The sequence below is a fragment of the Mustela nivalis genome, assembly GCF_964662115.1.
Source record: "Mustela nivalis genome assembly, chromosome: 18".
Classification (NCBI taxonomy): Eukaryota; Metazoa; Chordata; class Mammalia; order Carnivora; family Mustelidae; genus Mustela; species Mustela nivalis.
This window is the reverse complement of record NC_139037.1, coordinates 58,859,752-58,883,558: the sequence shown is the minus strand read 5'-3', so window position 1 is coordinate 58,883,558 and position 23,807 is coordinate 58,859,752. Positions and strand designations below refer to the sequence as shown.

The 23,807-nt window shown below is 40.1% G+C and overlaps 1 protein-coding gene across 1 annotated transcript; it reads left to right on the top strand.

Annotated features, from left to right (window-relative positions):
• The first annotated feature begins 355 nt into the window (after nucleotides 1–355).
• Nucleotides 356–20,983, top strand: ZNF283 (zinc finger protein 283). The gene is made up of 5 exons (XM_082710801.1): nucleotides 356–479; nucleotides 1,188–1,238; nucleotides 7,247–7,334; nucleotides 9,319–9,445; nucleotides 19,431–20,983. The coding sequence occupies exons 3-5, from the start codon at nucleotides 7,326–7,328 to the stop codon at nucleotides 20,744–20,746; spliced, it is 1,452 nt and encodes a 483-aa protein (XP_082566927.1). The 5' UTR covers nucleotides 356–479; nucleotides 1,188–1,238; nucleotides 7,247–7,325; the 3' UTR covers nucleotides 20,747–20,983.
• Nucleotides 20,984–23,807: the final 2,824 nt, after the last annotated feature.

The following is a 23,807-nucleotide window of genomic DNA, read 5'->3' as shown; positions in this document are numbered from 1 at the left end:
ATTCATCAAAGACCACCACCATTCATCCAAGATGTTGACAACAACATAAAAGACAACTGAGCAGCAAGGCTCGCGGAGCCCGGACCTACGCCCTGCAGCAAAGACTAGAACAACACCAAATTGACTTTGGAAAAAGCGCCTTTGCTACGCGAAGCCGAGTTGCATGCTGGGAGCATTCTGAGGGTCCAGGGTCCCCACTCCTGAGTATTTGCCCACGGTGGACTACATTTCCCAGAAGTCTCCGGGCACAGGTCTTTTTCTGGGCGGGGCGAGTTTGCCGGCGGAGAGCTCTTTGGATGGCCAGGTACCCAGCCTCCGGGGACTTCCCCGCTCTTATTTCCCATAAGTCTGTGGGTCCGTTTCCGGCGGCCTGAAGGTTTTTGGATTCGGCGTGGTGAGTTGCTAGCGTCGGAGGAAGTAATCAGCGCCGGCTCGGAACCCGCAGGGAGGGCAGGGGTTGACTCCGGGCGGCTCCCGAGGTGAGGAGGACCGGCTTGCGGACAGGGCGTGTCGCGTTTGGAGCCTCCAGTCTGTATGCGCGCGAGCGGCTAGAAGGATGGTGTGGGACAGACGGCGTGGCAGGGCCGGGGCGTGTCTCCGTGATGGTGTGTGCGACTGGGACTGTGTGACGGGGTGATGAGCTTCGTGGCCTTGCGGTTTTGCCTTGGCTGTGCGCTCCAAGTTTCTTCTAGACTCTGTTTGGGCCTGCCAAAGTGAAGTGACCGCAAGAGCAGGAGTCCTTCACTGAGCCCTAGAGGGAACGTTTCACGCCCGAAGGCGTAGGTCCAGTCTTGGGATGAGCATTGTACATCCAGAAGTGTCCTCATGACATGCCGCTAGGAAGACGTGCTGGGGGGGTTCCAGAGCTAAGATTCCTGGAAGGGGCGCGTCTAGGAGCTCCCTGGGAGCCAGCTCCCTGTTTCAGAGCCACTGCGACCAGACCTCTCTCCCCAATAATTGCTGTCAGCCCCCAGAGAGATTCTAGTCTTCTTTTCAATTCCATTTGGTTTCGTGTGGATGAAGGCAGAGATGGCTATAGATGGCGTTTTGGTTTCCCGGTGTTTCTGTTGTGTGTGTGTGTGTGTGTGTGTGTGTGTGTGTGTGTGTATTTGCTACTTCTGTGCTCCAAGCAATGCTGGTGTCTCATGATTCTTTTTTCCCCCTACCGCTGCTGAGTTTCTAAGAAGGACCCTGAGGAGGAAGAAAGAATTGTTGCGTATATTGAAATCAAGGTTCAGGTGAGTTTGTGTTTCTTTCTTTCTCTCTCTTTTTTTAAAGACAGTTACTTTTGTTTTTAGATCATGAGAATATTTGCTTTTCTCAGCCTGCAGTATCACTGGTAGTGTCTATCCTGGGTTTTCCTTCTGGTGAATGACCCACCTTGCTGATGTATCTCTCTTCTTGGTGACCCTCTCTTGCCCTTATTCTCAATCAATAGCTAGCTGTTCAAACGGCAAATTATTCCAATCCTTGGGTGCATTCTCCCTTTCTGAGCATGCTGATGGTGTAGAAGTACACCTCCTAGATTAGCGTTAGAGTTTCATTTTAAAGATTTTTTTTTTTAAATTTATTTATCAGAGGGAGAGGGGGAGAGAGCGAACACAGGCAGACAGAATGGCAGGCAGAGGCAGAGGGAGAAGCAGGCTCCCTGCTGAGCAAGGAGCCCGATGCGGGACTCGATCCCAGGACGCTGGGACCATGACCTGAGCCGAAGGCAGCTGCTTAACCAACTGAGCCACCCAGGCGTCCCTAGAGTTTCATTTTAGACTATGATTACTTAAGGAGATTGGTATTTACTTGGTATCGTGTGCAAACTATTTTGTGTCTTCTCCACAGTCATGATTTTCAATCAAGGCAAGGTAGGAGGATTGTTTAATAAATGACAATGTTTTAAGACTTTTAGGGGGTGGGGATGTAATTGGGGTTTGAGCATAGGGGTTTGCTGTTTGCACCAACAAAGACAGAGACGTTCATTTAATCTTTTGGTAGAAATCTGTAACATTGTGAGACCTGGGTTATTTCAGGTCCCACTTTGTGAGTGTTGTAGAGGCAGTACTGTGTTATGGGTAAGAGTAAGGCTCTGGACTTAGAGCATCTGTATTCAAATTCTGGCTCTATATGTTACTAGCTCTGTGAGCTTAGGTGACTGGGGCTCTCTGTGTCACATCTACAAAATTAAGACAAGGTAATGCCTATCTCATGGGGGTTATAAAGATGTAAAATGAGTCAGTGCATGTAAAGCACCTTAGAACAGGGCCTGCGCCATGATACAGGCTTAGTGAATGTTAAGATTTGCTGTTACATGGTGATTCTGGATCATTTCACATCAACTTTCCATAACTGAAATTGGAAGAGAAATATGAAGATGATTGTGATAGGTGCTTGCAAGTTTAAAAAAGTGACCAGATGCTCAAATGGTCTAGTACAGGATACCTTAACCTGAGGTCTTGTTCCATTTATGAGCTGCAAGGTGATTGCAAACCCCTTGAAATTGGGCAGGATTTTTGTAAATATTTGTGAATTTCTTTTTCTTTTTCTTTAAAGATTTTATTTATTTATTTGACAGACAGAGATCACAAGTAGGCAGAGAGGCAGGCAGAGAGAGAGAGAGAGGGAAGCAGGCTTCCTGCAGAGCAGGGAGCCCGATGCGGGGCTCGATCCCAGGACCCTGAGATCATGACCCGAGCCGAAGGCAGCAGCCCAAACCACTGAGCCACCCAGGCGCCCCTGTGAATTTATTTTTCTTAAGTGAGCAAAATGTCTGTAATTTCATGAGATTGTTAAGTGTAGATGACATAGAAAAAGTCTGGCTTCGTTGATCTGGAATGAAGATTTAATAGATGGGAAGGAACTTATAAAATTAGGATCCAGTGATAAGGAAACAAGTAAATTGCAGTATATCCTGTAATGGAATAATGTGCACCTAATAAAAAATAAGTTTATAAAGAATCAAAAGAAGGAAAAATGTAAATAATAAAATATTAAGTAATAGTTGTAGTTATGAACAAATTCCCCAGGAATATTATGAGTTATATAAGAATCCCATTCAGTACGAGAGACTTGAAAGACATTTTTCAAGGATTGTCTCTAAAATGTTTTTGATTTGACTCTTCAGTGAAGAATTAGAGAGGTGTAGCCACACCTGTTGAGCGTCTGTTCTTACCAAATGTCATTCTGCTTAGGTGCATATATTTCCTTCCCTCAGACTTTGAAGGTGACTTACATAATTAATGTTTATTATGGGGGAATTTTTTTTTTTTAAGATTTTATTTATGTTTGTGAAAGAGAGAGTGGAGGGGTGAGCATGAATGGGGGGAGGGTCAGAGGATGAAGCAGACTCCCCCCTGAGCAGGGAGCCCCATGCAGGACTCTATCTCAGAATCCTGGGATCATGACCTGAGCCAAAGGCAGGCACCCATTATGAGGGAGTCTCTACAGTGAAAGTGTCTCAGTGTTATGGTGAGCTATAGCTAGAGATGTTCAACAGCGGGTAGGTGTACTTTGTTTCTGGCCCACTGATTTTTGAAGTGTTGGAGTGTTTTTGGTTTTGGTTTTGGTTTTTTGGTGGGTTTTTTTTTTTTTTTTTTTTTTCAGTTTTATTAATGACTGAAATATGCCCCTTCCCTATTACTCAATTTTTCATACTTGGAACTATCTTTATATTTCCGATTATGGAATTAAAACAGGTTTGTTGCAAAAAGTTCAGCAATCCAAGAAACATATAGAGATGGAAGTTAAAATTACATCCTCTAAAGTTAATCCGTTCTTAATATTTTGGTATGTTTCTGTTTAGAATTTTTTTCCCTGTGAAATTATGTGTCTGGTTTTGTTTCTGCAGAATAAGATAACAGTAATGGGTGGTAGAGTTGAGTTGAAGATTCTTTAATTCTTATTTTGAAGAAGAAATCCAGCCCAGATGTGGGTTTTATTTTAATCTCAAATATGTAGAAAGAAGAAGGAAATGTTAGTGATTTCTTACTTAAAAACCTGTCAGGTCATGATCCTGGAGTCCTAGGATCGAGTCCCACATCAGGCTCCCTACTTGGCGGGGAGTCTGCTTCTCCCTCTGACCCTCATCCTTCTCATGCTCTCTCTCTCTCAAATAAATAAATAAAATCTTTAAAAACCTATAGTATTCACAACATTTAGAAATATAGAAACATCTTTTTAAAAATTAGAAGGGCCACAAAGACAGACTTTCATAATTAGATTATTTTAAAGGTTACTTCCGTAAAAAATAGTGATAATTTCTAATGTATATGTCTGTCTTACCAAAATCTATTTTATAGGGGCACCTGGGTGGCTCAGTCAGTTAAGGGTCGGCCTTCAGCTCAGGTCATGATCCCAGGATTCTGAGATCAAGTCCTGCACAGGGCTCTCTGCTCAGCAGGAAGTCTGCTTCTCCCTCTCCCTCTACTACTCTTTCTCTCTCTGTCAAATAAATAAATAAAAATCTTTAAAAAATGTTTAAAAAATCTAATTTATAAATAATATTTTCAATGATGGATAATAATACCAGAAGGTAGAATAAGAAGGTTATAGTTACCAAATTCAAATAAACCACCAATTTGCACAGAAAAAGATTGAGTCTCTGGTTCATGTTCTTCTTGGCACCTAACTGGGTTATATTTTCTGAGCCAGTTTTATGATGCTGAGTCCTGTCTCTGTCTGCAGCTTCTGGCAGGAGGTTATCTCCTATATATCTTTCTGAGAACCTGTTTCGCTTATGTTGTTATTAAGGAAGAATTGGAGGCTCAAGGCTGGGCTGTGAAGCTTTTGTTAATTTTGTAAGAACATAGGCCTGAGAAGAGCAGATTTTATTATGAAAAAATGGAAAGGTGCATTAACTGTCCTTATTATAATAGAATAAAGGACAGTAATCTTCTCCATCTTTAATAATGGCAAAAACTTATATTAAGTAATTATTGTACACCTGTTTTTGTTGTTGTTGTTTTGAGTAATCTCTGTACCCATTGTGGGGCTCGAACTCATAACCCTGAGATCAAGAGCCATGTGCTCCTCTGAAGGAGCCAGCCAGGCACTACAATTGTACACCAGTTTTTTATGTGGATTTTCTTACATAGTCTTCATTGCAGTCATCTGTGGCAGACAATGTTCCTATCGTTCTTTTATTGACAAGGAAATAGAAGTGTTGAGAAATTGGTCATTGTCAAGCCCATATCCTGAAAGTCCAGCACCAGAGTTTTTTATCTTAATTTCAGATACACTTCCCATATTGTGTATACTTTACAAACCTGCCTGTCTTCCTATGGAGTTGATTATGTGTGTTTTCGTCATCAGTTAATCAGTTAATGACATAGCAGGCCACAGTCAAGCAAACCCATTTGCTTACTGTTAGGTAGTTTCTGATTCTTGATTATCATAAATGATTTTTGGTTGAATATTCCTTTTTTTAGATTTATTTATTTTAGAGAGAGAGTGAGCGAGCACATGAGCAGGAGGGCCAGAGGGAGTGGGAGAGAGAATCTGAAGTAGACTCTGCTGAGTGTGGAGTCTGAGGTGGGGTTCAACCCCATGACCATGAGATCACGACCTGAACTGAAGCCAAGAGTTGGCCAATTAACTGACTTTGCCACCCCGGTGACCCTGGGTGAATATTCGTGTGTATACATCTGTACTTCTCTAGCTATTTAAGGATACATTTCCATAAGAGAATTTTGGATAAAAATTTGCCCCAATTTTAAGAGCCTGAGATTGTACTTGGGAGGTAATACAATAACTGAAAGACATTGTTGTTACCCTTAAGACAAGGAATACTAAATATACATGGGGATAACTAAAGCTGACAGCAACAAAGGCCAATAAACAATGCAGGCAACCTGTCTTAGGAACTCACAGGAAGGTAATTATAGGCAATACTGTTGGGTCATGACCAGCTTTGTGGAGGCAAACGAAATTCATTCCAAGTTTTATACTTAAAGGTTTTTTTGTGGTTTTTTAAGGATTTTATTTATTTATTTGACAGAGAGAAAGATCACAAGTAGGCAGAGAGGCAGGCAGAGAGAGAGGGGGTAGCAGGCTTCCTGCTGAGCAGAGAGCCTGATGCGGTGCTCAATCCCAGGACCCTGAGATCATGACCTGAGCCGAAGGCAGAGGCTTAACCCACTGAGCCACCCAGGTGCCCCATACTTAAAGATTTTATCCTACTAATGTTCACTGCTAAGTCAGACTAACGGAATCAGGTGATTTAGCACTTACTGGGAGAGTATCATGTCTGAAAAGATAGGTCAGCTACAAATTAAACCCGTGTGTCAGAAGACGTGAAAAGAAACAGGCTTGTGATCTCATCAAAGTATTCATGACTTTTCTTGGGGAATTTTAGCCATTTTTTTCTAGGCAGGACGTGAGTGTATATGGAAATTATGTAGTTAATATAATGCATGGCTGTGGTTACAGCAACTCTGCAGAATACTTAAAAAGGACATTAGGGGGACACCTGGGTGGCTCAGTTGGTTGAGCAGCTGCCTTCGGCTCAGGTCAGGATCCCAGCGTCCTTGCTCAGCAGGGAGCCTGGTTCTCCCTCTACCTCTGCCTGTGCTCATTCTCTCTGACAAATAAATAAATAAAATCTTTTTTTAAAAAAAAAAAGGACATTAGGACCACAATAAAAACTTTATTGTATATGGGTGTCTAACTTCCTAAACACTTTATTCATCTATTGACATCTGATTGTCAGTCTTTTCTCTATTGATATACATGCATAATTTATAAATAGAATCATACTATACATCCTGTAAACTATATTTTGTATTGGCAACATATCTTGATGATTTCTCCCAACTTAGCATAGTTTTATAGCATTCCATTGCATGGATGTTCTGAATGCATTAAGAGGTCAGCTTTTGGGGCTCAGGCAATTGTATGTCCCATCTACTCCTGTGTCTTGACCAACTTTCTTCAGCCCCAAGCCCATGAAGGATGTTGCGGCTTGGACCATGTGCCTCTTTCGCAGCTCTGAGAGGTGAGAGTAACAGGAGGAGGATCCAGTCTGGGCAGCACTCAGTAGACCAACCTCTGGCCCATATTAGCATCCCCAGAATGAGGCACTGCCAGAAACCTTCCTACTGAAGGACGTTCAGGTTTTAGGTGAGAGTTTAGATTCCACAGATGGTTGTGGGAGGTGTGAAGCAGAAGCAGGAATGGAAGAGATAAAAGCTTATATTCCTTCAGTCTGGATGGGATCACTTAAGCGCACCTGGTCTAAAGCTTTTTTTTCCTTCCCCAGCTCTGGCTTTTCTGGATTCTGTGCTTCACCAATAGAGGAACCCCATGGATTATTAATTAGTTCTTGCAGTTCTAGAACCATGACTGATGTAAGTTGGTATTTCTCTGTCCTTGAAATATTGTGACTTTTAGGTCATATGAACCTTTTCCTTAATTGTCCTAAAGCCTTCTACATAATAGAACCCCAGTCCTGAACCCAGTCTCAGTTCCTGTCCCAGTAAAAGATTGTGCCAAATAACCCAGTGTCCTCCCTGTGTGCCTTCCAATCAGTATCATCATGTCATTGAACACATCCAACAACTGTGTGCTCAGTCTTGTGTTAAAAGCAGTGGAGGGATAGGAGTCTTTTGAAGGAAATACTTGAGCTCCTGTCAAAGAATAACTCAAAGAAATATAGTTAACAAGGAAAACCAAGAGTAGATTGATTTCATATACCAAGGCACAAACAGGATTTCTTTAAGGGAAGGAGAAAAGAGAGCATGAAAGACTGTAGACATTTTCAAAACAACAGTTACTCCTTCTTCTAAGGTCCTGATTGGCAGGCATCTAGGAAAGAAGCCAGTCAGGATACTATGTCCTTAGACAGCTGGATGGTCACCCAAGAGAACGTTTTCGGTTGCTTGTGCCTTCTCTGGAGAGTTTTGGGGTTTACTTAGGACGTACTTAGGACAGTAGGCTGTCTTGGGCAGCGACCGTTGTTATCACCTTTGTTCCACTAGGGCTGCACCAATTCCCTTACTAGAATTTTTTTTATTCCTGTGTCAGGTCTGTGGGGTGATGACTCAGTGATGAGGGTCTCATTTGACCACACAGGCAAACTTGGAACTTCTTCACGGACCTGAGTTTCCCAGAGAGAGAAGATGGAATTTGGGTTTTCTTGGCCTTAGCCTCAGTTTCTTTGAGGCTTTGCAAGGCTTTCAGGATAAGAGGGATGGTGAGTGGGTCTTCCTAGGGAAAGTGGTGCTATAATTGTTGAATACCAGTGTCAAAGTTCATTTGGTTATTGACCAGGATGCGCAGATCTTGGGTGACCTCTGTGTCATATATGTTGTGCCCTTTCAGTGTCCTCCAACTCAGGAATGAGGAAATTGTTAGATGAGGGGTGGTTGATGGTAACAGGTAAGAAGGTGATCGGGATTTCTAAATACTGGATGATAATAGATTCCTAGAATGAAGAAAATAGAATTTTTGTTCAACCTAAATGTATAAATATAGTAGAGATCTTAATCTATCTATATGATGAACTGAGTTGCAGCTAATAAAACATCTTACGTATTTACCATTATAAGAGAAAAGACTTATAATGTACTCTAACAGAGTGATTTACTTGAGGCTTAATGATAATCCTTAATTTAATGGAAATCATTTTTCTAAAATAGAGATTTTATAGTGCATTTGGGAGAAAAGATTTGTTTTTTATATTCCTTAAAGGGAAAAGTTGGTGTAGCAGTTCACGTTAATAATTTATGAGGCAGGCACATAATAGTTTGTGTGTATGTATACATAGTCCCGTATCTGGGGCTTCTCCCCACCGCACTATTTTTTTTTTTTTTAAGATTTTTTATTTAATTATTTGACAGAGAGATCACAAGTAGGCAGAGAAAGAGGGGGAAGCAGGCTCCCTGCTGAGCAGAGAGCCCAATGTGGGGTTCCATCCCAGGACCCTGAGAACATGACCTGAGCCAAAGGCAGAGACTTAACCTACTGAGCCACCCAGGTGCCCCACTATTTTTATTTAATAGAAGAGAAACTGGGATGATTTTATAGATTATCAGACAGGTCTAGTTATTTCATAATATCCAAGAAGTTTTTTTTTTTTGTTTTGTTTTTTTGTTTTTTTTTTTGGCTGTAACAGGATTCTTCTAGAACATGAAGACACTGCCTTAGTCACACAAATTTCTTTACTTTTCCCTACCAGTATGTACTGCAGGCTTCTAGCCTACTTGACTGTTACATTTTCCTCTTCTTGCAGTTTATCCTTCATGATCCTTTTATTCCCCCCTCTTGGAAATATTTTCTTAAATCATTAAATTTCTGTAATTTCACAAGTAATGTATGGGTTTTTGGTTTTAGGGCTTGGTGACTTTCAGGGATGTGGCCATCGACTTCTCTCAGGAGGAGTGGGAGTGCCTGGACCCTGCTCAGAGGGACTTGTACATGGATGTGATGTTGGAGAACTATAGTAACTTGGTGTCATTGGGTAAGGTCATCTGCCTGAAATACTTCACAGTCTTTCTCTGCACCATCGGCTTTTGCTATGGGAATTACAGGGCTGTCTTTGAAGAAACCAGTTGAATTTCTTCTCCCCGTGGTCAAAGGGATGTTTTGATATTTGTTGGATTTTTAATGGGTTCGTTGGGCTCCTTCCTCTTTCCATACCTTCACACCTTCCTCTGGCTTTTTCTGCAATTGCCTCTCTTCTTTAATTACTAAGGAGCTGGATTTGCATTATGGGGCATTTAATTCATAACTATTGTCAGAGAAACCAGGTTTCATATTGTGTTGAACTTTAGCATATCTAGAGATGATTTGTGTCCTTGCTACTCAAGGTGTGGTGGTTTAGTTTGAGGAACTATAGGTAGGCCAGAGCAGAGTTAGTGTAGGAGAGGATGCCAAGAAGGCAGTGAAGGAGATAGGCTAGGCCCAGGGGAGAGGCAGTTTTGTTGGTTTGGGGGAGGGATGTGGATTGTTTTCTCAGTGATTTCATTTGGTTTATGTGGGGGTTTTAGCTTTTTTTTTTATTGTTAAGTTTTTCATACCTAACATCAGCTTCTTCTGGGGCTTGTGAGGTCCTCCCTAGTCCTTCAAAACAGAGGCTGCATTTATACAAGATCCCCAGGTGATTTTTTTACAGTTTAAAGAAGCACTGCTCTTCGTAAATTTTTGACTCACATGCAGGGAGTACAGCTAGAAACAGGGTCCTGATATACTGTGACTTCGAAAGAGCCTCTTCATTTTATATAGAGGAGGGTTGGATAAACAGAAGTCATTTTATGCTAAGTGAATATACTCATTTGCTTTCGGCATATTTGAGGTTAAAAGTTGCAGTTTGTGGGGCGCCTGGGTGGCTCAGTGGGTTAAGGCCTCTGCCTTCGGCTCGGGTCATGGTCTTGGGGTCCTGGGATCAAGCCCCGCTTCGGGCTTTCTGCTCGGCGGGGAGCCTGCTTCCTCCTCTCTCTCTGCCTGTTTCTCTGCCTACTTGTGATCTCCATCTGTCAAATAAATAAATAAACTCTTAAAAAAAAAAAAGAAAGAAAGTTGCAGTTTGTGAACTTTGCATTTTATGAAGTTAAATGCGACATTGAATTAAATCCTAAAAATGTCTCATGAACCTTCTTTTCCTGTTACCAAAATAACAACAGTAATAATAAGAATATTAATATTTAACACTGTGTTTACTATAAACCAGGCTGTGTTGTAAGCAGAGCAAATACTTCGGCTTACTTAACTTTCACAACATCCCCATGAGGCAGGTAATGTTTTTATCAAACTCCTTTTTAGATGAGAATACAGAGGCTCAGGGTAAGTGACTTCCCACGGTCACACAGCTAGTGGGAGAAGTAGTAGCAATTGAGCCTCTAAGGAGGTCTGGCTCATAAGTCTGTGTTCTCAACTACTATTCTCTGTTTGCTCCAAAGAGGAGTCTGAATGAATCTAAAACAAGATCATTCTCCTACTGATGTGATCTCATGTTTTTTATTCCCATCATACTTCATTTCTGTGAAGTCTTTATCAATATTATTTTTACTTTTTATTGCATATTTGGCCAAATGTCTTGAGCTCATCATTTTTTAAAAAAAGGTCTTTACCAGTTAGTAGTTCTTTTCTTGCAAGGAGACATTCCATTTCTCAGTCAGGTGTGACCTTATGGGAGCAAGGACAGGAGTCCTGGAAAGTTGTGAGGGGAGGGCCAAGAAGCTGGAACCCAGGAAGGCAAAGGCAGGAGGGAACCATCATTGCTGGGAACCAACCTCACAGGTCACTCAGGAGGAGGAGAAACAGGTGGGATGGTGCTTAAAAAACCCCCTCCCTGTGGAGGGAGGAAATTGAGATCTCCTTTTGGGTTACCAAACGAACTTCCATCTGATCTCATTTCTTACTCTCTTTGTTTTTCTTCTCATATTTCCCTCCCATTTCGCCAAGCAAGGCTTCTCTTTTGTTTCTGGTGCAGCCATTCTACTGTGTCGGATTCAGCAGCTTTCCAGCTCTTTTGCATTTCTGCATGTGTCTGAATGAGTAAATGCATTCATTCATAAGTTCTGCAAATATTTTGACTACTTGTTCCTAGCCAGGCATTGTACTGGGCACTATCAATACAGTCATGAACGACATCGATAACTTGCCCATTCTCAAATGCAGTTTCATGTAGTCAGGAAGAAACTGAAAGTAAGTAAATAAATAAATAGATAAATAATGTCATATAATGAAACATGTTGGTCAAGGAAGATAAAGAGCATGAGAATAGAAAACGCTAGAAATTGACAGGGCTCATTTAGGTAAGGTGGTCAGGGAAAGCTTTCTTGAATAGAAGCATGAAGAGCAGGATCAAATTCTATGAGTATCTGGGGGAGGAGTGTATCAGTCACCATGAACAGTAAACACAAAGGCTCTGTGATTGCCAAGAAACTGCTGGAATGGTAAGAAGGCCAGGACACAGTTAGTAAAAGAGTGTAAAGAAATTAGGTTGATGAGATAGGTGAGGGCCCGACAATACGGTTTTTCACTTACTATTTTAGGAATTTGAGTTCTGTAGCCTTTCAGTCTGGAAGAGTTCATCCATCTTTCCTTGATTTGCATTCCCAGCTGTTTTTGAAGATTACAGGCCAGTTATTTTGTAGAGCGTCCCTCGTTTGGGTTGGTGTGCACTTTTCTTCATGATTAGACTTATATTTATGCCTCTTTGGCTGCAGTATCACAGAACTGATGCTGTGTTCTTGCATTCTGTCAGGTAAAGCACACATTTGTCGTTACTGCTGACACTTTGAGCACTTGATTAGGTTAGTGTCTGCTGGCTTTCTCCTTGTAAAATTAATCATTTTTCCTTTAATGAGTCTCTTGTGAGGAGAATCTCGGAAACTATTAAATATATCCCTCTTCACCGATTTTTCAGTTTGTTCATTTGTTGGATCTTCGTTGGTGGGTTGTAATCTCTTCTTATTTATTTTGAAGTTCAAAATATTTGAGCTTATCCCAGGTTTGACCTGCTCATGAGGCTTCTGTGTCTTCAGGCACATCTCTGTCACTCATTGAGCATCTCCTTATTTTCTGACACAACAGCATGTTTTATCAGGCTCATCTTGTACTTTTCCTGCTCCAGTCATAAAGTCAACCATTTCTTCAAGGTGCCCTGGTCCCTTTTAGTTGAGAATAGTAGTTAGAAGGCAAAATTTGCATACTGGGGTTGCTCATTGCTGCTGGAAGATGGCTGCTCCAGGTCTCTGGGTGGTTAGAGCTGGGGAATGTATTTGTATACATACATACATACATACATACATACATACATGTGTACATCTGTATTGAAAACCACGAGACGACACCCACCTCCCCCTCAGCAACTCTCAGTTTGTTTCCTATAATTGTCTTTTATGGTTGGCTTCCCTCTCTGTTATTATCTTACTTTATTTTTCCTTCCCTACCTGTATATTTATCTGTTTTGTTTCTTAAGTGCCATATATGAGTGAAATCTATGGTATTTGTCTTTCTCTGAATATTTCACTTAGCATAATATCCTCTAGATCTGTCTATGTTGTTGCAAATGGCATGATTTCATTCTTTTTGTAGGCTGAGTAATATTCCACTGTATGTATGTATGTATGTATGTATGTATGTATATATACCACATCTTTATCCTTTCATCTGTCAGGGGACATCTAGGTTCTTCCCATATATTGGCTATTGTGGACATTACTGCTTTAAACATTGGGGTGCATGTTCCCCTTCCAATCACTGTGTTTATATCCTTTAGATAAATACCTAGTAGTGCAGTTGCTGGGTCAGGGGATAGTTCTATTTTTAACTTTTTGAGGAACCTCCATACTGTTTTCCAGAGTGGTTGTACCGGTTTGCATTCCCACCAACTTACTCTCCATATTTCTAACTCCCTTCTCTGACAAGGAAGAATTTGGCTTCCATTTCCTTAATATATTATTTTCTCAAACTCGCTGAATGTAGCTAATCTTCCATTACCAGTACCATCACTTTGACCATGTGATTGCCCTTCTCACCCTACTTGGGCTGTGACAACCCACGCCAGGTCTCTTATATGCAGACACTTGTCTTTAACAGGCATGCAGTTGGGACAGTTCTTTCATACTGATACCTTCCCCACAGAGGGTATCAGTATTGGTTGACTTTGAGTATCCTGCTCTGGGCTTTATTTTATTAAGTCTTAATCCTTGAGTATGCATTTTAAAATATTCATTGTGTGGGGTACCTGGGTGGCTCAGTCCGTTAAGCATCTCCCTTGGCTCAGGTCATGATCAGGTCATGATCCTGGACTCCCAGGATTGAGCCCGGCATCAGGCTCCATGCTCAGCGGGGAGTCTGTTTCTCCCTCTCCTCCTCCCCTGCGTGTGTTCTTTCTCTCTCTAGCTCACTCAAATAAATAAATAAATAAAATCTTAAAAAAATAAATTAAAAAAACATTCATTGTGGGGAAATGGGAAGTATTCATTAAGTTCTTCTGCCCTTTTTTTTTTTTTAAGATTATTTATTTATTTATTTGACAGGCAGAGATTACAAGTAGGCAGAGAGAGAGGAGGAAGCAGGCTCCCTGCTGAGCAGAGATCCTGATGTGGGGCTCAATCCCAGGACCCTGGGATTATGACCTGAGCTGAAGGCAGAGGCTTAACCCACTGAGCCACCCAGGCCCCCCTAAGCTCTTCTGTTTTATACAAAAGTGTGATGTGGTTGCCTTGAGAAAAACCAGTTGTGTGGTTGTTTGGATTGTGAGTCAGACTAGCTGTTCTTTCCACAGGACACCACTTTGTTCTTAAAAGAATGCTTGACAGACAAACTATTATTATTCAGACTTAGATAGTTGGAAAAACTTTCTTAAAAGCATGCCTGTCACTTTAAAGATAAATAACAGTATTTGCTGCCAATGATAAATTCAGACTTTCAAGTAAAAATTAGAATTGTGTGAAACAGCTTCCATTTTGAGCTTTACAATTTCTCAACACGTAAACATTTTCTGATGAGATAGATGGTGACATTAACCTAGTGATTTTAATGTATTATGTAATGAAATATGTCAGCATTTCAAAGATCTGCATAACTCAGTGAACCACTATTTTTCAAATGACCAGTGCATGATATTACAGAATTATATCTGGAGAAAAGATCATCCAAAGTGCAGTGGATTTTAAGGTAATTTAGTATGAAAAGTTCATAGTTTTAGTTGCATATTTCACATTGCAACTAACCTTTAAGAGACTGTCCCTTCTCAAGTTTTATTATAGTATCAGAGAGTACCATATTTATAATATCAAAAAATAACAGTTACATATATGTGGGAGGCTAGATTTTTTTCATATGCTTCAGTCAAAATAGCATATTGCCACAGAGTGAATACAGAAACAGATTCGAGAATCCAGTTGTCTTCTATTAAGCCATATATCTCAGAGATTCACAAAAAATTAAAATAGTATTTTTTGTTGTTTTGGAAAACAAGATCATTTTTGGAAATGATTTTGGAAATGTGTTTTGGAAAATATAATTTTCACACATTTGTTATTTCTGTTAATAGGCAATGATTTATTAATTTCAAGGGAATTAAATATCTTTAATTTCTGTTTTAATTTCTAATATGGTAAATATCAAAATATAACTCACACAAATCCCTTTTGAGTCCTCAATAATTTTTTAACATTTGTTTTTTTAATTTTAATTTTATTTATTTATTTATTTGACAGAGAGACAGCACAACAGAGGGAGCAGCAGGCAGAGGAAGACAGAGAAGCAGGCTCCCCACTGAGCACGGAGCCCTATGCAGGACTCGATCCCAGGACCCTGGGATCATGATCTGAGCTGAAGGCAGCCGCTCAACTGACTGAGCCACTCAGGTCTCCCAGTTTTTTAACTAAAAAGAAGTTAGGGACGCTTGGGTGGCTCAGTCAGTTAAGTGTCTGCCTTCAGCTCAGGTCATGATCCCGGGATCCTGGGATGGAGTCCCATATTGGAACTGCTGACAGGGAGCCTGCTTCTCCCTCTGCCTACCACTCCCCCTTCTTATGCTCTCTCTCTCACACACCAATAAATAAATAAAAGCTTTTAAAAAGCTTGTAAATATAAAAAGTTAAGGGTGCCTGAGTTGCTCAGTGGGTTAAGCCTCTGCCTTCGGCTCAGGTCATGATCCCAGGGTCCTGGGATCGAGCCCCTCATTGGGCTCTCTGCTCAGCAGGGAACCTGCTTCTCCCTCTCTCTCTGCCTGCCTCTCTGCCTGCTTCTGCCTACTTGTAACTTCTCTCTCTCTCTCTCTGTCAAATAAATAAATAAATAAACAAATAAATAATCGTTTAAAAAAAAAGTTAAACCTACATTCATTGACCAGCATTGTTAAGCCTTACTTACAAGTAATTGTGATACAAGTTCTCGCATGGCAGTTCTGATTGGTTGAACTAAATTCAAGTTTATTGAACTATTTATTGGTGCTAGACTGCACAAAAGGGCACTCCTTTTAGTTTACATTTGACCATCTCAAAGGAGTTGTAATATTAGTTTGGTCGGTTTAAGTACCTTGGCTTCCTTTTGGATATACACACAGTCCTTATACACAATGATAATGTATACAAAGCAATGAGACATTGTTAAGTAAAACAATAGGTACTGCAGTTTGGCTATGACCAACAGGCCATGACTGAAATTACTTCCCACAAAACATCCACAGGACTTCTTTGCCCTTTCGTAAATCAACTAAAATGTTACAGAATCACCATTAGATAAAAATACTGAAATTTGGGGATGCCTGGGTGGTTCAGTTGGTTGGGCGGCTGCCTTCGGCTTGGGTTGTGGTCCTGGCATCCTGGGATCGAGTCCCTCATCGGTCTCCTTGCTCGGCGGGGAGCCTGCTTCTCCCTCTGCCTCTGCCTGCTACTCTGTCTGCCTGTGCTCACTCTCTGACAAATAAATAAATAAAATCTTAAAAAAAAAAACAAACTAAGCTTTGTATTGGAAATATGCTTATGCATGAACAAGCCAAGAATTCACCAGTAATTTTTAAGAATATAAGGGATTCTGGGGGGACGCCTGGGTGGCTCAGTTGGTTAAGCAGCTGCCTTCGGCTCAGGTCATGATCCCAGCGTCCTGGGATCGGTTCCCTTATCGGGCTCCTTGCTCCGCAGGGAGCCTGCTTCTCCGTCTGACTCTGCCTTCCACTCTGTCTGCCTGTGCTCGCTCTCGCTCACTCTCTCTGACAAATAAATAAAATCTTTAAAAAAAAAAAAAATAAGGGATTCTGGGGCGCCTGGGTGGCTCAGTGGGTTAAAGCCTCTGCCTTCGGCTCAGGTCATGATCCCAGTATCCTGGGATCAAGCCCCGAATCAGGCTCTCTGCTCAGCAGGGAGCCTGCTTCCTCTTCTCTCTCTCTCTGCCTACCTCTCAGCCTACTTATGATCTCTATCTGTCAAATAAATAAGTAAAATCTTAAAAAAAAAAAAAAAAAGAATATAAGGGATTCTGAGACGAGCAAGTTTGAGAACTACTGTTCCAGATGATGGGTCTTTCAAAATAAGGGCTTTGTGAGGCCTCAGGTGAATGTTTCTTTCTACTGAGGCTGTGTTGGTACTCCATTAATACTTGGTTACAGATCCAATGGGGTGATCCCTGCATAGATTTCTGGGACTCTGTTGCAAGGCTCCTTTATTCTCTTCACCTTGAACTATAAATTCCAGCCATCTGGGGCACCTGGGTGGCTCAGTGAGTTAAGCCGCTGCCTTCGGCTCAGGTCATGATCTCAGGGTCCTGGGATCGAGTCCCGCATCGGGCTCTCTGCTCAGCAGGGAGCCTGCTTCCCTCTCTCTCTCTCTCTCTCTCTGCCTGCCTCTCTGCCTACTTGCGATCTCTGTCAAATAAATAAAATAAAATTAAAAAAAAAAAAAAGCTAAAAAAAAAAAAAAATTCCAGCCATCTTAGCAGCCCTGGACTCAGATACTACCAGTATCCTTTGCCCAGTGAGACCACCGCTGTCTATTTGGAGAGCATTTTCCAGGATGTTTTGGAGGATGTAGGCAGGCATAAAGGGTGAATATGAAGTTCTGATAATCTCTAAAATTTCTCAGCCCTGCATCTAGTATCCTATTTTATAGCTTTTGGTTGTTTGTGGTGTAAGACTTAAGTCTAATACCAGGTTTTTCTTCATGGCCAGGGCTGGAAATGTCTCACCTTCATTTTGAAGAAATCTTCCGCTTTATGTAAAACTCGAGGTTTTCTAGCTTTCTTTCTTCATCCATTAAAGATCTCATTCCAGGGCGCCTGGGTGGCTCAGTGGGTTAAGCCGCTGCCTTCGGCTCAGGTCAGGATCTCAGGGTCCTGGGATTGAGTCCCGCATGGGGCTCTCTGCTCAGCAGGGAGCCTGCTTCTCTCTCTCTCTCTCTCTCTCTCTCTGCCTGCCTCTCTGCCTACTTGTGATCTCTCTGTGTCAAATAAAAAAATCTTAAAAAAAAAAAAAGATATCATTCCATTGGTAGCTTCTGTTAAGGATGTGAATTCTGCCGTAATGTTTGGTTGTTCCTCTGACTCTAATGTTCTCCCTCCCCTGCCTCCTTTTACTCTTTCCTTCATCTTCAGTTTTCAGCTCTGTCATTATGTTCTCAGTTGTCACTTTTCTTTGTATTATTCCTGCTTGCAGCTTGCTAAAAGTAGGTTGATTATCATATATTTCATACATTTTTGAGAACATTTTAATAATCTTTTCGAGTACTTACTTGGTTTTGTCCTCTTTCTAGAATGCTGTTGCCTGAAGTTGGATTGTTTGATTTTGTTGCACAGATCTGATACTCTTCTTTCTTTCCCCTTCTTTTTTCTCCTTGGACTTTTTAGTTGTAGAATTTCCATTTTACAATTTTAAAGTTTCTATTTCTTTGCTGAAACTTCCCATCTGCTCACTGTCCATCTTTTCTTCCTGAATCTATAAAATAAAATTGAATGACCTTGCCTACTGATATATTTCTAATACATCTGTTCTTTGTCTCTTTTGTGGGTTTGGGGGGGGGGGCAGTTATATGTTACACATTCAGTCTTCCTTAGCTACCTCATAATTTTTTATTCTGTGCCAGACATTTTGAAGAACAATAACGAATGGATGGTTCCCTGCCCATGAAAGTATATGCTTCTTTCTCAGTTATTCAGGGTGAGGGAGTGATAACGCTGATACCACCAAGCATGGAGCTGAGATGAGGCTGAGTCATAGTTTTTATTTCAGTTTATATCAGGTTTCAAATTAGATGTAAAAATCATTTTTTGCTATAAACTTCCCACATGACCATGCACTTATCTCTTTGATTATAGCAGGATTTGAGCTAAGTGGAGGTTGTATTATAATTTTAATTGGTTTTGTTTCACATGTTTCATCTTCAGTAGAGCCTTGGAACTTAGTAACTGCTTGGCTTGCAGAATCTTGTCTGCTTTCTAGCCCAACACCAATCACTCAGAAAAATTACTGTGAAAAAGTATTATGTAGCTTAATGTTTTGTTTTGCCCTTTTTTTTTTTTTTTTTAAAGTATAGTTGACCCTACAATATTAGTTTCAGGTGTGCTTGATTTTGCTTTTGAGTTTGGGGATTTTCTAGGTTCCAGTTCATCATGCCAGCCTACACAGTCATTAAAAGTTCAGCTAAACCACACTTGGGCGCATAGGGGCTTGATTGATGGAAGGACCCATTGGGTTTAAGGGGTCAGCCACATGGGAAGATAAGGAACTTGTTTAAGTGATCTTTGTGGAATGCTCCAGAAGGCTGTTCAATCAGAACATTAAGATCATAAAAGCTGAAAAGTCAAAGCTGAGATTGTTGTTCAATAGGGAAGAGATATGATGCTTAGCAGTGAGCTTAATTTCCTGATTCACTATGGGTATTATTTCCAGTTTGTCTTGTATTTCTCTGTTGAGTATTTTTTGTTTGTTTGTTTGTTTTCTAGTAAATTTTTCTGGTAAAGGAGATAAAATATATGGTTTTCTTGTTTTCTTTCAGATTTGGAGTCAACATATGAGACCAAAAATACAATTTCAGAAAAAGACATTTTTGAAATAAATTTTTTCCAATGGGAGATGAAGGAAAGAAGTAAAACTCTTGGCCTTGAGGCATCCATTTTACCACAGGGACATCAAGAGGGATACTTTAGTCAAATGATAATTAGCTATGGAAAAATGCACACTAATAGAAAAAGTAAATCTTTTAGTGCACATCAAAGAATTCATAATAGAGAGAAACGCTATGTTTGTAAAGAATGTGGGAAGGCTTGTAGTCATGGCTCAAAACTTGTTCAACATGAGCGGACTCATACAGCTGAAAAACACTTTGAATGTAAAGAATGTGGGAAGGACTTTTTTAGTGTGCATCAGAGATTTCATACCGGTGAGAAACCCTACAGATGTAAGAAATGTGGGAAGACTTTTAGTTGGGGATCTAGTCTTGTTAAACATGAGCGAATCCATACTGGTGAGAAACCCTATGAATGTAAAGAATGTGGGAAGGCCTTCAGTCGTGGCTATCACCTCACTCAGCATCAGAAAATCCATATTGGTGTTAAATCTTATGAATGTAAGGAGTGTGGGAAGGCCTTTTTTTGGGGCTCAAGCCTTGCTAAACATGAGATAATTCATACAGGTGAGAAACCTTATAAATGTAAAGAATGTGGGAAGGCCTTCAGTCGTGGCTATCAACTTACTCAACATCAAAAAATCCATACTGGAAAGAAGCCTTATGAATGTAAAGTATGTGGAAAGGCTTTTTGTTGGGGCTATCAGCTTACTCGACATCAGGTATTTCATACTGGCAAGAAACCCTATGAATGTAAAGAATGTGGGAAGACCTTTAATTGTGGCTCAAGTCTTGTTCAACATGAGAGAAGCCATACTGGTGAGAAACCCTATGAATGTAAAGAATGTGGGAAGGCCTTCAGTCGTGGCTATCACCTCACTCAGCATCAGAAAATCCATACCGGTGAGAAACCTTTTAAGTGTAAGGAGTGTGGGAAGGCCTTTAGTTGGGGTTCAAGCCTTGTTAAACATGAGAGAATCCATACTGGTGGGAAATCCTATGAATGTAAAGAATGTGGGAAGGCCTTTGGTAGTGGCTATCAACTTAGTGTTCATCAGAGTTTTCATACTGGGGAGAACCCTTATCAGTGTATGGAATTTGGGAAGAACTTTATTCATGGCTCAAACCTTGTTCAACATGAGAGAACTCCTAGTAATGATAAGCCTTATGAATATAAAGGATGTGGGGAAGCCTTTATATGGACAGCTTATTCAAATGAGACCATAAATACTGGTGAAATTTTATGATTGAAGAGCTGAAAGAAAAATTTTTATGTGTATAAACAACATGAGGAATCTTAATCTTGAGAACACTTATGAATGTATGGAATGTGCAAAAAGCCTTACATCTGTGTGGACAACTTGATATCAAAAATTCATACTAGTGAGAAATACTTTGAATATAAGGAATATGAAAAGGCCTTAGAATTTTATACAGTCTTACTGAATGTCAGTTTGTACTAATGTGAAATCATTTAAATGTAAGGAATGTGTGAAGATCTTTATTCATGGCACAAAAGTTTGGTAAACATTGGGGAGTTTGTACTCATTAGAAACACTTCACGAATTGAACACTTCGAGGAATGTAGGAAGAACCAAAACCTAGTTCAGTTTTTGCTGTTCACATTAGAGAACTCATACTGCTGTGAAATTTTATGAATGTAAGGAATTTGGGAAGGCTTACAGATACAATAAATATCTTACAGTACATCATCAAATCCATCCAAATGAGTCTACAGCCATACCACCGTGAACGCGCCCGATCTCGTCTGATCTCGGAAGCTAAGCAGGGTTGGGCCTGGTTAGTACTTGGATGGGAGAATCCATCCAAATGAGAAACCCTTTAAATTGGGATGTAGGAAGGCCTCTAGACAAGTACTATTAAAACTGTTTAGAGACTAGTGCCAGCTCATGAAATTGTTACCTGTCCCATCATGAAATGAATGTGGAAAATAAGACTGTTTGGAAACTTAGAGCAATTTCATATTGCCTTAACATTATCATTGTATTTTATAAAAGTATCAATCAGCTCATGAATGATTACAAGTTAGAAAGTTTGTCCATTCCAGAAAGAATTTGAGACAACATTCAGTTTTTAAAACATGAGACAAGTCAGGGCGCCTGGGTGGCTCAGTGGGTTAAGCCGCTGCCTTCGGCTCGGGTCATGATCTCCGGGTCCTGGGATCGAGTCCCGCATCGGGCTCTCTGCTCAGCAGGGAGCCTGCTTCCTCCTCTCTCTCTCTCTGCCTGCCTCTCTGCCTACTTGTGATCTCTCTCTCTCTGTCAAATAAATAAATAAATAAATCTTAAAAAAACAAAAACAAAAACATGAGACAAGTCACAATATAATTTGAGTAAGAAATGCTTCACTTGTCACCTGATTGAATAGCAGACTATTCACACTATAGGATTTGGCTAATGTGTGAGTCACAACTTCCTTAAGCCTATAAAGGCATAATTTATAACAAATAATTTTCATTTAATGAAGGTATAAAAGCCTTCCAGCACTATTCGACCTTTGTTAAACTTTGGAGAATTCATCCTAGAGAATAACCTTATCAAATGTAACATATGCAGGAGATCTCTCACACATGCCACAAACCATACTTACAGTCTTCACCATTCCATCTCCTTACTACCTGTGGGATATTGGAGAAAACGCTTATCTCTTCTGGGCATCATCTTGAAAATGTTGGTGATGGTAACTAACAGTCCTGTTTCAGAGACTGCATGGATTTAGTATGCATCAGATCCTTTGAAGAGTATCTCGAATGTAGCCTACGCTCAATACGTGTTTGCTGTTTTCTTATTATCTTCATCATTAGTATTACTCCTGGTGAATTCTTAGGAAAAGAATGGACCTTGGTGTGATGCATTTTGAAAAGCTTCCATAACCACTCATCCATTTGAATTTCAGATAGTTCATTATGGATAAAATCTAGAAAAGCACAAAGAAACTTGAGAGGATTTTTATTAAGAGTTTATCCTTAAGCTGCCTAAAAAATGAAGGCTGAAAAGAAATGAGGATTAAGTAAATGTTAAGATGTTAAGTGGACAGGAATATACCCGTTGAAGAATGGGGAAGAGGTGAAGCAATTTGCCTTTAATGAATTCAAACAGAAGTAGCCAGTGATTTAAATTCTCTGCTCACATTTTGAGATAAATTACAAATTTAAAAGACACAAAATATTGTCCATTTGGGAATTCTTTCCCCAAATTTTATTATGACAAATTTCAGACACTCAGAAAAATTTAAAGAGCAGTATAATAAACATCCATATACTCTATTTAGAATCAGTACTTATTAACATTTGATCATATTTGCTTTCTGTCTGAAATTTAGGTATGAATATGTACACTCACTCACCATTATCTTATGATATATTCTTTCCTGAATATATTAGCATGCATCTTTTAAGAATAAGAACATCCTTTAATACCATGGTCATAGAAAAAATTATCAATAATTCTGTAATATTATTCTATATTCACTTCATATGTCCCAGTACTCCCAAGGTATCCTATTGCTATTTTCTAACCAGCATCTTTTCTATATTCAGGCATTGCATTTTGTTATCTTGTGTCTAGATTTTAACCCACTGAGCCACCCAGGCGCTCCTCTTGTGTCTAGATTTTAATCTTTAAAAGACTTCTTGAAATGTTAAGGAAAACTGTTATGTAGAATGCCATGCATTCTTGATTTATTTCTCCCATCATGGTGAGATTTAATTTGTGCTTCTATCCTTTGTATCTCTCATAAAGTCAAGTTAGAGCCAGAGACCTAAACATTTTTCGCAAAAATACACCATATTTGGTGATAACTACTTCACATTGCTATATACCAGAAACACATAATACCCATTTTTCTCACTATTGCTAATGCTAAGTTTGGGCATGTGATTAAGACAGAGACTGCTAGAGCTCTCCATTAAAAAGGTCCATTATATGCTAGTAAGATTGGTGAACCTTTCAACTACTTTTGAAAATGTAGTCCTACCATATGTATATATAAATTCTGAATTAAAGAGAAAATTGAAACAATTACAGATTGTTGAAAAAAGAATGATAGTTAAATTGTATATCAGAAGTTGTAGAATGTGCCTGAAGCTCTTTTCAGTGGAAAATACCTTTTACTGTGTCTTGGAGAAATCCAAGCTGCATCTGGCCAGATGGAAGGACAGAACTATGACTTTTTTTCCCCCAGTATCTACATGGTCCCTGTCACCCTGGACTATGAAGCTAGAAAAATAAACCCTAAACCAATATACAGAAGCAACTTACACAACTAAAATTGTCCCAGAACTTCTGA